This window comes from Chelmon rostratus, chromosome 2, assembly GCF_017976325.1.
Source record: "Chelmon rostratus isolate fCheRos1 chromosome 2, fCheRos1.pri, whole genome shotgun sequence".
In the NCBI taxonomy this organism is placed as follows: domain Eukaryota; kingdom Metazoa; phylum Chordata; class Actinopteri; order Chaetodontiformes; family Chaetodontidae; genus Chelmon; species Chelmon rostratus.
In genome coordinates, this window is record NC_055659.1 from 19817392 (window position 1) to 19833443 (window position 16052).

The 16052-nt window shown below is 41.5% G+C and overlaps 2 protein-coding genes and 1 non-coding gene across 4 annotated transcripts; 2 read left to right on the forward strand and 1 right to left on the reverse strand.

Annotated features, from left to right (window-relative positions):
• Positions 1-422: 422 nt before the first annotated feature.
• On the reverse strand, positions 423-4344 carry psma5 (proteasome 20S subunit alpha 5). Its single transcript, XM_041954662.1, has 10 exons — positions 4293-4344; positions 3940-3990; positions 3467-3533; positions 3230-3356; positions 2227-2294; positions 2032-2139; positions 1821-1879; positions 1604-1706; positions 1348-1434; positions 423-1103 (listed from the first exon to the last, which is right to left on the reverse strand). The coding sequence occupies exons 2-10, from the start codon at positions 3966-3968 to the stop codon at positions 1026-1028; spliced, it is 726 nt and encodes a 241-aa protein (XP_041810596.1). The 5' UTR covers positions 3969-3990; positions 4293-4344; the 3' UTR covers positions 423-1025.
• Positions 4345-5128: 784 nt separating this feature from the next.
• Positions 5129-5200, forward strand: trnae-uuc. Its single transcript has one exon. It is a non-coding gene; the product is annotated as a tRNA-Glu (tRNA).
• Positions 5201-6268: 1068 nt separating this feature from the next.
• On the forward strand, positions 6269-15865 carry LOC121616340 (matrix remodeling-associated protein 8-like). 2 transcript variants are annotated; one of them, XM_041951079.1, is made up of 12 exons: positions 6269-6489; positions 7234-7260; positions 7371-7676; positions 8259-8360; positions 8450-8583; positions 8720-8899; positions 10330-10471; positions 13726-13884; positions 13975-13999; positions 14085-14170; positions 14261-14332; positions 14414-15865. In XM_041951079.1, the coding sequence occupies exons 1-12, from the start codon at positions 6438-6440 to the stop codon at positions 14434-14436; spliced, it is 1308 nt and encodes a 435-aa protein (XP_041807013.1). In that variant the 5' UTR covers positions 6269-6437; the 3' UTR covers positions 14437-15865. The 2 variants fall into 2 exon arrangements, with proteins under 2 accessions (XP_041807013.1, XP_041807021.1); XM_041951087.1 differs by lacking the exon at positions 7234-7260.
• The last annotated feature ends 187 nt before the right edge of the window (positions 15866-16052 follow it).

The following is a 16052-nucleotide window of genomic DNA, read 5'->3' on the forward strand; positions in this document are numbered from 1 at the left end:
AGTCTGGAGGATCAGCTTTTTCCCATAGGAGTTCACTTTTAAAAAGCTTTGAAATACTGGATGTTTTTTTAGTCAAAGCTTTATCAGGTCCTGACTATGCAGACACAAGGCAGCAAACAGTTATCAGACAAGATAAAAATACAACTGATCGCCTCTAAGATCATATATAATATTGTCAGTTAGTCATAATCAAATGCAAAAATAAAATTTGTTTAATAAATTACAAATGACTATTTCTAACACATGGAAGATGTGATGAGGAAGATAGGAAATTTTTTGTCGGTAAATAGATTATTAATGTGTGCCAACATGAGGAAAATTAGGAAGTTGAAAAATGAGTTACTCATTGATGCATAGAGCAAAATAAGTGGTGTTTTGATGATAAAAGCAAAACTGTGAATGTACATATTTGATTGTTTGTTTTTTAATATTATTGGGGGGCATTTTTGCCTTTATTAGTGACAGGAAACAAGGGAAGAAAGAGATGGGGGATGACATGCAACAATTACTCTGTAACAACATGGTCAGCATCTTAAACCCCTAAACATATGTGTGTGTTTCTGATTAAACCATGCTATCTTTTTTTGACAGTGGACAGACTTTCAGATTCCACTGTGAAAACAAACACAATCCTCCAGCTTTCAACTTTCGTACTTTAAACAGTAAGATAACACAAGAGATACACAAAAACAGCAAGAGTCAGACCACTTTCTGAATACAACTTTAATTGTAGTACTGATTCGTAACAAAAAATACCCCCCCCCCCAATCCCTACTGTTCTCCTGCCACTCAGTTGTAAGTGCTGGTCAGACTCCCGTACAGAGTAGTACAGATACCGAGAGACAAGAAGTAAAAATTAGCACATTACAAAGAGGAACCTCTTTAGCGATCCAAAAAATTCTGAATGCAGCAAGGAGAATGTGCTGATGGAAAAGTTGTGGTTGTGTTGTGACATTCGGCCCAGGTGTACTTTCACGTTCTCTCCTGCCCAGAACTCAAACCAAGACTTCCAAGTCTTTTCTGCTCTAGATGTCCTTGATTACATCCTCCAGCTCCTCTTTGGAATACATGTGGAAGGTCTTCCCGGGCTCTACTGTTGCAAGCTAAAGAGGAGACACGGATTAAGAAGGGTTGCATGGAACCTGGGGATTTCAACTCTGGCAGTCCTGTGTAAACTTAAAACTACTGTGCTGAAGTGTTTTTTTCAAACAAAAGTCAAAATAAAACTACTGATGTGGTTTGCTCTGGACATTTACAACGATGCAAAGCCAACCTTAAAATGTCATCGAGCACCTTGTTGTACTAAAATCAAGTATTCAGAAACTGGGTGAGGAATGAGGAACAAACCTCAATGTTGGTCGCGTTGAGCTTCTCCTCCATCACCTGCTTCAGAATGGTCAGAGACGACTTGATGGCGTCTTTTAATGTCATGGACTGTCAGTCACCCAGGGAGAGAGGGTCAAAAAGAAAAGACACAACTCTTCAATCCGGTTGATTTGCATGACTTTCCTCTACTTTAGACAACTCATGCCTAAACAGGCTGGAAAACCCTGAAAATGTTTGTTCAATTAAATCTTTGAAAAACAAGATGCAACAGTCGTACCTTGTGGTAGACCTCTTGCAGAGAGCTCTGTGCTCCCTCAGATGCTGAGCCGATGGCCCGGGCATCACACTGCACAAAGGTTCCTGATGGGTCCATGTGGTACCTGCATTCACAAACAAATAACAGTTAAGTCTCTGCGAAGTCAGAATTAACGGTGAACATGCTTCTGTTTAAAATCTAAAATATGTAGGGTGCACAAACAGTAATCTCTCCTTACAGCTGGGGGCCTTTTTCATCAACTCCTCCAAACAGAAGTGCTACTCCAAATGGTCGACTCTGTATAGACGACAGCACGGAGGAACGGAGCAGAGAGAGAAGAATACAGGTTATGCTAGTTCATTGAATGCCATCAAACATTATGCCAATGAAAAAAAAAACAGGTTTGAATACATGAGTGTTTCAGCATGGAGATGAGCTAAATGACTGACCATGGCACCAGGATCAGCGTCCTCCTCCCCAAACTGCAGCGCCAGGTTGGACACAGCCTGAGTCACACTCTCCACTGTCATCGTCTCATTGTAAGTGAACCAGTGGTTCTGTTGACGAATATATACACAATTTAACGGCAGGTTACACTCAAGGCCAGTGAATTGCTTATATTGCAGTGTGCTCAGCATTCATACCTGTGTTTCCACTCTTGCTTTGTCAATCAGAGTCTTGGCATCAGCTATCAAGCCACTCATGGCGCAACCTTTGAGGTGGAAAGAAAGAAAATTAAGATACCGCAGTTCCTGCACATTCTGTAGCCCAAAACAACAGTTAGCTTGGTCTAACTGTTATGTTGTTGCATGTTATCTGAGGGAACATTATTATGCTCATAACGCCTGATTAAACTCTGAAGTCACATTCAACCTAGTTAAACTTTGGGTGCTGGGCTGCACACACAACTGTAGTGAAAAGCTGTTGTGGTGCAGCGCAAGCCATCGGACATAATGGGACATGTGGTATTGTTATATTGTGTCTGAAAGGACATATGCCTTTGTCATGTTGTTTAACTATCGCATCCTATAATTAAACAACATGACAAAGTCCTTTTCTTTGTAATGTTAAAAGAGAAATCTGTGTCTTTGATAGGTATAGGCTCAACTACTGTAATGTGATGCCCTCAAGTCAAACCAAAACATAACAACTCACACTGAATGCTAAGTTTTAGATGGAGCAAAGCTCAGAGCCAGTGAATTTCAAAATTAAAACACAAAGATACACAAGAGCTACTTGGTATATTTACCCTTTTAGAATTACTAATACTTTCACTCCATTGTAGTTATTTCTACTTTTTAGTTGTTACTTCTCATTAGCATTTTGTTGCTTTTATCTTTTAAATATCCCCTTGTGTTCCTTTAGTTTTGGCCATCCAAAATGTTACTTTTAGTTTTTCACCCGTTCTTTCACTCAGTGCAACATGCTGTACTAAACATGCAATACAAATAAAGTTTAACTGAGCAAGAGATTATTCATCAAATCTGACTGGTTAACTATTTTGTGGTTACAGAGGCCATCAAATGCCATTCTCAAGTTAACTTACAGAATATACACTCAAGCACTCATCTCCAGTCAGCATCCAAATTTGAAGTTAATTTAATCTGCACATCTGATAGCTGATGCTCAGGTAGTCTTTCCACTTACCGATGTGACTGTCAATCTCAACGATTTTTTCAATGCTGTTGGGCTCCATCAGCGGAGAGGTGATCCTCTTCTCCACAGCCAGACACACCCCCTCTGATGTCTGGATGCCGATGGCTGTGGAGCCCAACTAGGAAAGCAAGACCAGACCAAAGAAAACATATGAGTTTTGCTTTCATAATAAAATATCACACAGAAAAAGCATTAATCTACTGAAATGATTCAGCACGTAATACTAACCTTTATAGCCTCTATGGCATATTCAACCTGGAACAATCTTCCTTCTGGAGAGAATGTGTTCACACCCCTGGAAGATAGATATGAATAATTATAATCCTTAATAATGGTTATCACTTTAATGTTGCTGGAAAACTTTGTGGTACCAACAAATAAATGTATTTGTCATTAAGCTGGGTTCAAGATATTTTAATCTCGTGGTTGAATAAAGGTTTCTAAAAAAAAAAAAAAAAAACGAAAGTGAAAGCACATAACTTGTTGCGAAGTTGTTAGCTATTATCTTATTACCAGCAACAAACAGCTGCACTGTTATATCAATGGCTGGAAACAAAAGTACTTCCAGGCTTCCTTGAGCAGTCAAAATAAAATAAAAAACTGCCTGTACAGACAACTTCATATAACGGTGCTCTCTGAAGTTTGCTCCTTCCCACTGAGAAGCGCTCAATAAATGACAAAGCAGTTTGTATTGCACCTACCTGTCATACTCCGATCTTGTCAAAAACATCTTTTAACGTTTGACACAGGACCTGGAAAAGAAAAGATTGTTGTATGTAAGACTCTTGGACTGAGTTAAAGTAATTTTTAAAAATAAGGACGATTCTTCGCATCGGGTTTGCTGTGACACCGGGTGATTAGCTAGCTAAGGTTAGCTGCGAAACCGAGCAAGCATGCTAGCTAACAGACGCGGCCGATCACATAAACAACTGCACGTAAAATGTTCATAGAAGTCTCACATCAGTGTTCGGACATTATAATATTATTTACGAGACGATCTATCAATAATTCCGCAACAGCTTTCTAAATAAATGCACTTGTTAGACTCATTTACCTCCAGCCACAAACCCTTGAATGAGTTCGCTTGTTTCAGGGGAACCGTCTGGGGTGTAACACTTAAACGCCCCGGTTGTCAACAAATCGGAAACGAAAGTTCCGCGTGTGCAGAGCTGCCCCTGAGCATCCATGGTGTCAGCACTTAGTCACTACATTTTAAATATCAGGTTTGTTTTTTTGTTTTGTTTTTTTTTTGTTTTTTTAGCAACAAGGAGAAGCTACGCTCTATGTTTTAAAATAAGTTGATACTGATTTGAAATAAAATTCTAAAAATGTCATAAATAAGAATTTCACATGATAGGAGAAGTTATTGTGATAAGGTATACAATTAAAGAACAAAGACTATTCAGGGATGAAAATTGTTTACAAAGTTGTTAACGGAAAATACCGGAGAGTGTTTAGCAATTTAGCTGGAAATCAAACATCTGCACAGAAACAGTAGCTGGGGTTTAATATGAATTACCTATAGTGTCTTTTACTTTTGATCAAGAACAGATCCAAATTCTGCAAATCTGATAAGAACAATCCCGACTGAAAATCAAAACAGGCATTTCACTGTTACAGAACATACACTCACTTTGAAAGTACACAGTCGATCATGTAATATTGATATGGTGTTATTGTAATAAAGCCTAACGTTAGATATTTTCAATAAATCACATTTTCCTCACAGCTGGAGGGAGTATCCTCAAAAAGTATGATGTAATTTATTTTAACTGGCATGGGTAGGCAACAATGTCATCACAGACGGGACAAATAAAACGTACAAATTGCAATATTTCGGGAAAAAGAGTACATTTCCATCGGTAAGCCGTCAGATATGTTGCGCAGCAGTCCCATATGGTCTAGCGGTTAGGATTCCTGGTTTTCACCCAGGCGGCCCGGGTTCGACTCCCGGTATGGGAACTACCTTTTAAGGTAAGGGAGCAATCACGTAAACATTTATACACATAAAGGATTACTGTGTCTTCAATCAGCCCCACACGGAAGAATCGCCCATATTGACCCATTCAGTAGCCAATCCTGCTGATACCTCAGTCAACCTTCTTGGTAAAAACACACGATGCGGAAACAGACCTTCAATAACAATAAACAAGGCAGAAATGCACACACAACACAGCCTTGATGACTGTACAGTGATTCTGCATGTCATATTATAGAATCAGCCACTGTGTGTCGTCTTTGAGCTGATTTAGCAGAGGTACGGGCAGTAACAGTTGCTGGACAAATGGGCCAAAGGTTGCAATAAATGTATATGGAGAGGTTACATATGTTGAGGACTGATTTATGAAAGTAAACCTGAGAGATGATGATGTTTAAGTACCAAGCTGTAGCCTTGTGTTGCACTCGAAACTTGAGTTAGGCTTACTTTTAAAAATTCAGGAATACTATCAGTATTCAAAGTATTCAAAGCAAAAGTATTCAAGAAAGTCTCGTGTCTGTTATATTATATTGTTGCCTTTAATGTTACTCATTTCCTTTGTTCAAACTTTTAATGTGTAGTTTCACATCCTTTTAAAGTTTAGATCTTTGTAAAGGACTTTTAAAATGACTGATGTATGACCTGCAATTTACCTACACCTACATAAGATATCACTATTATTATTATTATTATTATTATTATTAGTAGTAGTAGTAGTAGTAGTAGTAGTATTTTTATTATTATTATTATTAGTAGTAGTAGTAGTAGTAGTAGTAGTATTAATATTAGTATTAGTATTATTGTTGTTGTTTGGCGCTCTGTCTAAAAAGCATTTTGATGGGTATAGTTCCTCTGTCATAAGTAAGGGAAAGACAGCAAAACAACAGAAAGAGAGTAAGAAACGTGCTCTCCATCACCGGAAACATTCACAGCTTCCACTCGCAGATCTCTCTCTTGAGATGTTGCACTGTTACAAACAGGAGTATTCAGAGGAGAGGCCGGTGGTGTCGGGTTTCATTTCCCGGGTGGGATCAGTTCAGTTTTGGTTCCGTACTGAAGTCCGAACGTGGCGCTGCTTGTTTTCAAACTCTGAAATCTGACCAAATAAAGTCCTGCTGCTGCTGTCGCGGATGGATAAACATCACTTACCTTCTTCCTCTCCGCGTCTCTCAGCGTCGGTGTGCAGCCTAGACCAGTCTCCGTGTCATTAACGTTGTCATCATGAGGATGAGGAGGGAAGACATCATTCTGCAGGCTCTCCTCTTGATCCACAGTAAGTAAGCTGGAGTTTGGTTGCTGCAGCATTGTTTTACACATATCTTAGGTGCGTGACATAATTTACCATCAGTGCAATGGCATCTTACCAAAGCCAAAATCTGCTCCACTGCTCTAAATAATTAGATTTAAATGTATATTATTTTCATGTCAGTCCCCCCCCCCCCCCCCCGTAATTTTCTCTTTTTCTTTGAATTGACTGAGCTTCCTATTTTCAGACTTTGAAATGACTATTTAAAGTGTTCAGCTATATCAGCATTTGCCGACATGTAGAGACACTAGAGTATTTTCAGATTCATATTAAAGTCAGATTCCATGCTTTTCCTCCTCTCCACCCCCTGCTTCACACACACACACACACACACACACACACACACACACACACACACACACACATTCCTGTCAGATGAGTTTTACTGAGTCAGTATCAAGACAGTGAAAAACATCTTAGCTGCATATGATGAATACTGGTCAAAGAGTCGGCTTTCCACTGTTATTTTCAACCAGGCATATTTAGTCTTTAAAAAAAGCAGCTGCAGTAACTTTGCTCTGGCTGGTCTCCTTTGCTACTATATTAACCTTGAATAATTTTATGAAGAAAATCCAGTTGTAGTTTAATCTGGATTTACAGAGTTTACCTTCCAACAGCACTAATACTTCCAAACACAACACACAACATGCAGTGGCAGGGGGTCTGTTAGAGTGATTATCCTGTTCACTGTCCTGATTGTTTGTATTTCAGTTCCCGTGGCCTGCCTCTTCACTGCAGGTATGTTTCTCTTTGTGTGTGTGTACGGCGATGCATCTCTATGAATTTCTAATCTGGGACTTAGTCAACGCAGAAAGTTTGTGAAGCTTTGCACTCTCTTTGTCCTTCAGTGTCAGGTCAGTCGGACAGCAGCAGCAGCGTGGTGGTGGCGGGGTACAACGTGAGCGGTCCCGCCGGGTCGAGGGTGGTGCTGCAGTGTGTGAGCGGCCGCATGGTGTGGACCAGGGACAGGGTGAGGGACAGACAGAGGGTGGTCCACTGGGATCTGTACCGGGCCCATCCAGACTACGCCATGGAGAGGGTGCTGGACATGTTCTCTGCAGGGGACCAGAGGATCTACAACTCCTACAACCTGGGCCGGGCCGGCCTCAACCCAACAGCCTTCAGGGACGGAAACTTCTCTCTGGTCATCAAAGGTCACACTCTATGACTGTCATGTCTGTAGCTGTTGGTGAATTGGTCACTCATACATTGCTGTATGTCATTCATTTCAGCTCTACTTTTATTAAGTGATATAAGTGATCTCCTTTAAAGTGCTAAATTTCTTTTATTTGTCAGCCATTTTCAAACCATACAATTAGGTTTAGAATCCTGTTTTAACCCTCCAGCCAGCCATCAGCTTCAGTTCCTACCCGTGAGTGAAAATGTGGGAAATTATGCTTGAGGCAGGTTATCCATCACTGACCATAAAATAAACTTCACTTAATTATTTATAAGATAGTATAAGTTGCATGATTACCACGGTAACACAGTTGGAAAATATGTCAGCTAAAGGCTTCCCCAAAGAAATTCCACCTCATGCTAATCCCAGTTAGACAGCCTACACAATGGTCCTCTTTGAATCTGGCATTAATTTGAAGTATGCATGATTTATGACTAATAAATTACAACAAAGCGTAGTTTACAATGCTGGTACAGTCTTTTACATGAATAGCAAACAGTTTTACCCAACATTATCATCATGTTTGCCAACTTTGTGTTTCTGCATGTGATCACAGATGTGACAATGAATGACAGGGGCCTGTACTCCTGTAACCTCCACCATCTCTACTGCAACCTGTACGAGACAGTCAGGGTACAGCTCAACGTCACTAAGTCACGTATGTATCACACTCAACCGTCGGCATGTTCAACTCATAGCAACTGTGAAGCTGATTGGCTTTGTCTCTTTTGCACGTTTACCATAAAGGCCGCAAGGAGCAGCGCTTCTGGGATGGACAAAAGGCGGTGTACGTGGTGCTGCTCGGCAGTACCGTGGTGCTGCCGTGCATCAACCGACGTAACGTGTGGACAGACTGGAGCGACGAGGAGGAGGACCAGCAGGTGAGTGCAGTGTACAAGCTTGCTTGTCAGTCTCCTTCAGACAATCAGTCTCAGTCTAGATTTACTTTTAATTTAGAGGGATTGCATGATATTGAATGAAAAATGTAACTCCCTTCCCTACCTTGGTGGCTTCCAGGTGGTCCACTGGGATCGCCAGTCCCCAGGGGTCCACCACGACCGCGCTGACCGGCTGGTGGACCTGTACGCCTCTGGGGAGCAGCGTAGCTATGGGCCACTGTTCCTGCAGAGGAAGATGAACATCAGCAACCACGCCTTCTCAGAGGGAGACTTTTCTCTTGCCATATCTGATCTGCAGGTGTGTGAAAGAAGAGTAGCTCAGCAGAAAACACCACAGGAGCCTGATAGTAAAAATAAATTGGAATGGCAAGAGGTACACTTCCCACTGGGGTCACTCTCACTGTGTGCCCCCATGCACTTTGGATAGGGTTTACGGCTGTGTGTGTGCACGCATACAGTGTTTCCAGAACACATGGCAGTTTCATCAGTAATGTAACTCTCGACAAGTAAAACTGTATTATTCTTTTGGGAAAATGAGGTTGGCAGCCACAGTTAGTTACGCTGATCACATCTCAACAACACTGCCATAAGAAACAATACAAAACCTGTCCAAAAGGACTTCCCACCAGTCCCTCTGTGCCATTTGTACTAATAGCAAGCAGAGAAAGTTAAAACAGTCCTTTTTTAGGAATCTCAAGGGTCCTGGTGTTGTTTGATAGGGCTCATAAATCAGATCATTTAGGTTAAAGAGGCTCAGGAGTCTCTGGGGCTTTACGACCACACCGTGGAACAGGGCCAGTTTTCCAGTCAGCTACAGCCAGCGCTCACCTGGACAGTCAGGCCAACTTTGCTGTTGTTTTATTTAGATACATGTAAAAGCACAATTAATTAGCTGACATTACATGACACAAAATCTATCCTCCTGGCAAGACAGACATTTCTTTCTCATTTTTTCTGAGATATCAGAAGGTTAAAGTATTTTACAGAAATGAGTATCAATCCTACAAACATGTAGTAACATGTTTTGATAAATTATATAGCAACAGTGAAACAGTGATTTAAAGAAATACAATGCAGTACATTTATTAAGTCTCAGCCTCACCTGTATGTTATTGGCTGGGGGGGTACACACCCGCTGTCCAAGTCTGTGCATAGTATATCTTTAAGTCAATGATTAAAAATAAGCAAATGTGTTTGTAAAGTTAACAACACAGGCTTGTTTACTCCATTGCCTGTAGGAAATTTCAGGCTGTTAGTTCATGAAAAGTTACATTAACATGTAACATGTTAGACCGTAGATGAAACTTATATCTGTTGTAACTTAGAGATTTTTAGCCATGCTAGCTGTAATTAGTGAATGCAAGCATGCTAACAGGCTAAACCAAGATGGTGAACTTAGCAAACAGAACATGAAACAGCAGCACGTTAGCATTGCCACTGTTAGCATGTTCCCATGCTAAGGTTAGCATTGGCACAGCACAGAGTGCAGTACAGGCTCACAGAGCTGCTAGCGTCACTTTAACTTATATTTATTTCATTTTAATTTAGGCAGACCACCTCCAAAAGAACTGTGTGACAGAACAGTGCCGCAAACCTTTAATAACTTGGATTTATTTATTGTCTGGTGTTAGTGTGCACATTCAATCCCATTTATTGTTGTTGTTGTTGCACATTTGGATTTGACTTGTTGAAGGCACACAGAGTGTAATGAACGCGTGTGCTTCGCAGCCCACAGACCAGGGGATGTATTCCTGCCACCTCCACCATCATTACTGCGGTCTGCATGAGAGAAGAGTGTTTCAGGTCACAGTGGAACCACCAGTGATTCAGACCACCCTGCCAGCCAAAGCCCTGCCAAGTGCAGACAAGGGTAACACACACACACACACACACACACAAAAATATACAAATACAGATCTAACTCGCTCTACAGTAGTTATAGGTGAGTGTGAGAGCCTTAGCAGAGAGGATGTTTTATAGCTTAGTGGATTTGAACTATCATGTGTGCAATTAGGAGAAAAACACACACACACACACATCTGTTCTTTCCCTCACTCCGTCTCATTCTGTGTTTGGTCTGTGCCTCAGACTCTCCAAAGAGCAAAGTAGCAGCAGAGGAAGAAGAAGGGGCGAGAGGAGCGAGGGGCGGGGGGCTTCTTTCTGAAGTTTTCTGTTTGTTTCATGAGAGATTTTTTTCTTGCACCGTCAGCTCGTCTGACGCCAGACCCCTGAAACCACACACACTTTCTCACAACCTCCTCCAAACCACTCATCGCCTTTCACCTTCTCCTCAACTCGCCGCTCTGCACTGCTTCATCATTATGGCACCACCGGACACACTTTCTGTGTGTTTGTGGTTGTATATGTTGTGTTTTTGTCTTTAGCACGTCATCCATCCACTTTCTTTTCGAAGTTTCTCTTCTCTCAGTTGCTTGGTTGTCATTTCTCAGTGCTTTGACCTGCATAAAAAAATCCTTTCTCTAAGTGCATATTAGACAGGGGAAAAGAAAATAGAAGAAGAGGCAAGCAGAAGCAGACAGATTAGAGGGCTGGTGCGCTGGCATGCCAGCTGCCTACCTCAAATTCTTGCAGAATGAGACAGTTTCTGCTGCATGTGTTTCCAGTAGGTAACTGAAGCAAAGCCGACAATGGCAGATGCATCAATGTGGGAAAATCATTGAGAGAGGTTTAGAAATGAGAAATGCCTGTGGTTGAGTCCATCTGTGTGTGTGTGTGTGTGAGAGAGAGAGAGAGAGAGAAAGAGCGTGCCAAGTCCACTCTCATTTCAGTGGAATCTCTCGGATACAGTCTTTGGACTGAAGTCCAGCTCTGCCCACACAATTAATCCTTCACTCCCGGAGCTGTAATAATACAGTAGGATTGCACCATGGGAATTTCACTGGTTAGAAACAAGATGCATAACTGATTTATGGGGCGCTCAGGCATCGGAAGCCCACTGCAGCATTTAGTCTTCTTATCGGCTCTTGTTTTGCCCTCTCTGACTGCCCGCTGCCCAGTTGACTTTGGCTCCATCTTGACATTCTGCAGACATTCTTCACCCCACCTTCCCCTTCCCTCTGTCCCGCCGTCTTTCTGTTTTTTCCTGCTCTGAGGATCCCACATGCTCAGGTTTGTTTGGATCATCCCGCTCTCTTCTTGCCTTTCCTTATAAAGACAGTGAGCTGTCTTCGGTAAAGCTTGCGGACAAGAACAGGATGTTGTCTTCATCTGTGCTGCAGCGAGCAACAGAGAGACAGAAAGGTGGAGACAGAGGTTTTTAACATAGAGGGAGATATACAAAGAGAGAGGGGAGGACAGGGGTGAGGAGTTTGTTGATGGAAAAGGGGTAGCTGAGATGTAGGTCACCCCTCCTTCCCTGCCATCAGAGTTATTTCTCAGTGCAGTTCGGGAAGGGGGAGGACGGGGCAGCCAGTCTGAACACAAACACACATGTTCCCATCTGGGCATGACTCAGGAGAAAATGGCTTGAAACTAAATAACAGGATCAGAGGATTTATAATGTTAATGAACATGTTGTTTTCATGTACGCTGCAGCTGTGTATGTGCTGGGAGGTTGTGTTTGGGACCGCCAGGCGAGGTCTTCTCAAGCATCGGTTTGCGAGGCTGGCCCCTAGAGAAACCGTCCCCTTCCTCTCCCTTGGCTCTCCTCCTCTGTTCCACCCCGCTCCGTCCTTCCTTCACTCCTCTTCCTCTCCTCACTTCTCTGTGTTTGACTGCCAGGAAAAGTAAATCACAGCACGACTTTCTGTCTGGATCTCATTTTGGCTCAAATATGTTGAGTCTGAGGTCCACAGCTGCTTCTTGCCTTGCACTTTTTTTAATGAGGCAAACTGAAACCAGGCGTTCCCCTGCTCCTCTGCTTCTCAACACTCTGCACAACTGCACATATCACCTAATGCTGAGCAGCAAATTATTCCTTACTGCCCTGGAAATGCGTTTAGCTTTTTTTTTTAACAGCCAGAATATGTCATCACATGTTAAAAAAAAAGAGAAAAAGTAACGTAAAACAACTTGTAAGGTGTTTCCTGTAGGCTACGTGGCATCACAAACACTCACACACATGTGCAAAAAAGAAATACACACACACATGCAGCACATGCACAGACCGAAAATGATTTTCGCCGGACTTGGAGAGAAGTCCAGTGAACGCCCCGGGAACAAAGACAAGATTAATTTTAGCAGAAGGTTAAAAGTCCACTTCTCTAGTGTGTTCAGTGTTCAAAACAAATAACCAAAATGAGGTTATAAAAGACACAAAGTGAGTGTGGGCTGATTACAAAATACTTGTCCTTTGCTTTTTTTGAATATGGAGCGAGAGGATATTTTCCCTCTTTAAATGATTTCCTTGTTTACTAAAGAAATAAGCATTTCATACATTAGTAACCTGGTCAAGGTAACGTAACGTTGACACTGTTTCTATCTCAGCTCAGGGCGTTTGCTTGCTAACGTTTGCCTAATAACACTAAACACAGAGTTCAGCTGAGGCTGATGGAAATGTCCTCAGTTTTGCAGCCATTTGGTCACATACTGAAATATCTGACAAATTACAAATGGCGCTTGATGAAAAGTTGATGGATAACCACAGTTATTACAGTTCATCCTGAGGTGGACACGCACATTCAAACCAACTTTTATCACATCCTATCCAATAAGACATTTCACTCAGATCTCAGATTGCACCAGAAGAAAAGTTTTTACTGTCAGTCAAGTTTGTGCCGATGAGACGTTGAGACAGTTGAATGGGAGAGATTTTAATGTGTACAATGCTGGATGAGAAAGAGACAAACGCACTGCTCACAGGAAGACTTCGGACAGAGTTTTGCTTGACGTTGTTTCACACTATCAAGTTAAAGAATCTGCAAAGCCACAGAAAGTGCTCCAAAAAGGGAGTGAAGACATAACAGTAAGCGAGAGCTGTTATTCACCAAATGGATTATTTTTGTGTTACTCATGAGGTGTGTAATGCCTGTTCAGCATAAGTTCTGGTCTCTTTTTTTGACATTTGTAAACCTCAAGCTGACACATTGATCTGCTTTGTGAGGGGAAACGATGAAGATCACAGGGGCACTAAATGCTGACTCTTGTGATTTCTGTCCTGCTCAGACACCACTAAGGCTGAATCACCGCGAGTCATCAATGTTATTGTGCCTGACCAGAGACACCACTTTCTCCTGCCGCTGGGCTACGTCCTCACTTCCTTCCTTCTCCTGGCATTCATCATCCTCATCATCATCCTCATCACTCGCAGACGTAGAACCAAAGGTCTGACCTGCAATACCTCTCTCTGCCTTTAGGTGATCTGAACTGGAAATTTGCATTTCTGTATCTCATCTGGATTTCTTGTGTTTTCAGAGTTTTATCCAGAGGTGTCCATGAGGTGAGAGAGAACACACAAGCACACACATACACACACATAATCTTACCTTTAAACACACACTCAGGTGTCTCTCTTCTTGGCATAGGTCCAGCAGAAGTCAGAGCAGCTCGGAGGAGTTTGAGATGGACGTTGCTGAAGTGACTGTGTGCAGTCAGGACGAGAGAAGATTTGGTGAGTTAGATGCAGGGGTGCAGTGTAAACACATAAGGGCTTTACTCTCAACCGTGTGTGTATTTTGACTTTCTCCCCATGTGGCTTTAGACTACAAGAACAACCTGCTGAAAGAGAAGGTGCACATGAACACTCAGCCTAAAGTCATTGATCTTGACAAAGGTAACACATGCACGTGCAAAGTCAGCTATCAAGGATTTCCTCATTTTCCTCCTTCCTTAACCTCAATTTGTCTTCTTTCAGAGATGCAGAAGTTTTCTAAGTGAGGAAATGACAAATGAAAACTGAAGTCACTGGCTGGTCCAGAGGCTGCGCTCTAAACCGAACACCTCCACGCTGCCTCCTGTCCTGGCAGCAGAAACAGCAAAAGAGAAAATGTTGTGAAATGCAGAAAACCGGTTAAAAGAAAAAAAACCAAAACAGCTCACGCCGAGGCCTCAAACTGTCAGGATTAGAGACGAAGAAAAACTGATTTTGTTTTCTGTCATTGTACCTGATCAAACACAAAAGATTGGACTTGACCCACTGTGCACGGTCCAATAGCACCACCCGGAGGGGAGTCTTATCCAAGCCTTGACTGCCACATGACGCAGCGACGTGTGCACAAGTAGATGAAGTTGACTCAGTTGTGATTGAGTGAATTTGAATGATCAGTTATTACAGCTTTGATCATTAGTCCTCGAGTTAAAAAAACAAACAAACAAATTGATGTTTTTATTTTCACTGTTTGGTCTTTTCTGTTTTACTCGCATATCCATCTTTGCTTAACTGACTGGACTGAAGCGCCACTGAAGTGCTGCCATCAGTGTGTGCTGCTTCCTGTAGGCTATGATTAACTGTCTGCTAGCTGACCACTGATGCCGCGTTTGTCAAAATGTTTTATTTTGATGCTCAGACTGTATTTTTTTGTGGAATGTTCCTTTTTAAGAAAGCATGTATTAAAGCCTGATGCTGATGTTTAGCTGAAGTTGGTTATTCTGCTTGATTGGTTTGAGGAGATACTTGGTCTCTTTGTATTCTAATGAGCTTATGAATGTCATACAGTAAATATTACTTGTTAACTGAATGTGGACAGAAGAAATGTTTGATAATGTTTTTTTTTTTCCCAGCTGAGACTTTTTGACATGACAGTAAATGGATTTTAGCCATGATTCGTTTCACTTTTTATTTACACCTGTGATTTTCCTAATTTGACTTGTCAAAAGTCTAAAGTGATAAAGGCCTTTATTACCTCAGCGGTGCCTCAGAAGCTCACTACCAACTGTAAAACACTTACATCTGCTGTGCTTTTTGCTTTCAGCTACCTAACTGGTCATTTCTCTTCCTTTGGCATGTTTTATCCTACATGTCAAGGGAAGTACGTACTGTAGTACTGTACCATACTACTAATCCAATAAAAAAGATTAACATAAAAAATTATAAGGTTTTGTAATCAGTAATGCAGGAGCACTATATCGTAAGAGTCAAGAAAACACATTTGATGCAGCTACCCAGTTTGCGTAGTAGACATGATGTCGGTCCAGCATCCAAATACAACCCCACCTAACTAAAACAGTTTTTACTATCAACAAATAAATTGGTACAGATTTCAGATATAAATTGCTGAACATGTTTTTTATGAATGTAACCGTGCCTTGTATTTTTTATTTTGTCAATTAAATAAAGAAAGTTGGGAAATAATTGTGGTGGAAAAACACAAAAACATTTTGAATTTACTTGTTTGTTTTTCGTGTAACCCAATTCCTATAGAAATACTGAGTCTACAATACATCAGAATATTATCAGCATGATGATTGCTGCTGCCCTTACTGATAGTTATGTCCTTGGTTGTGGTGTCAAGTATCCACACGTTGTTGCAGATGTTTTGTGTCGAGCCTACATC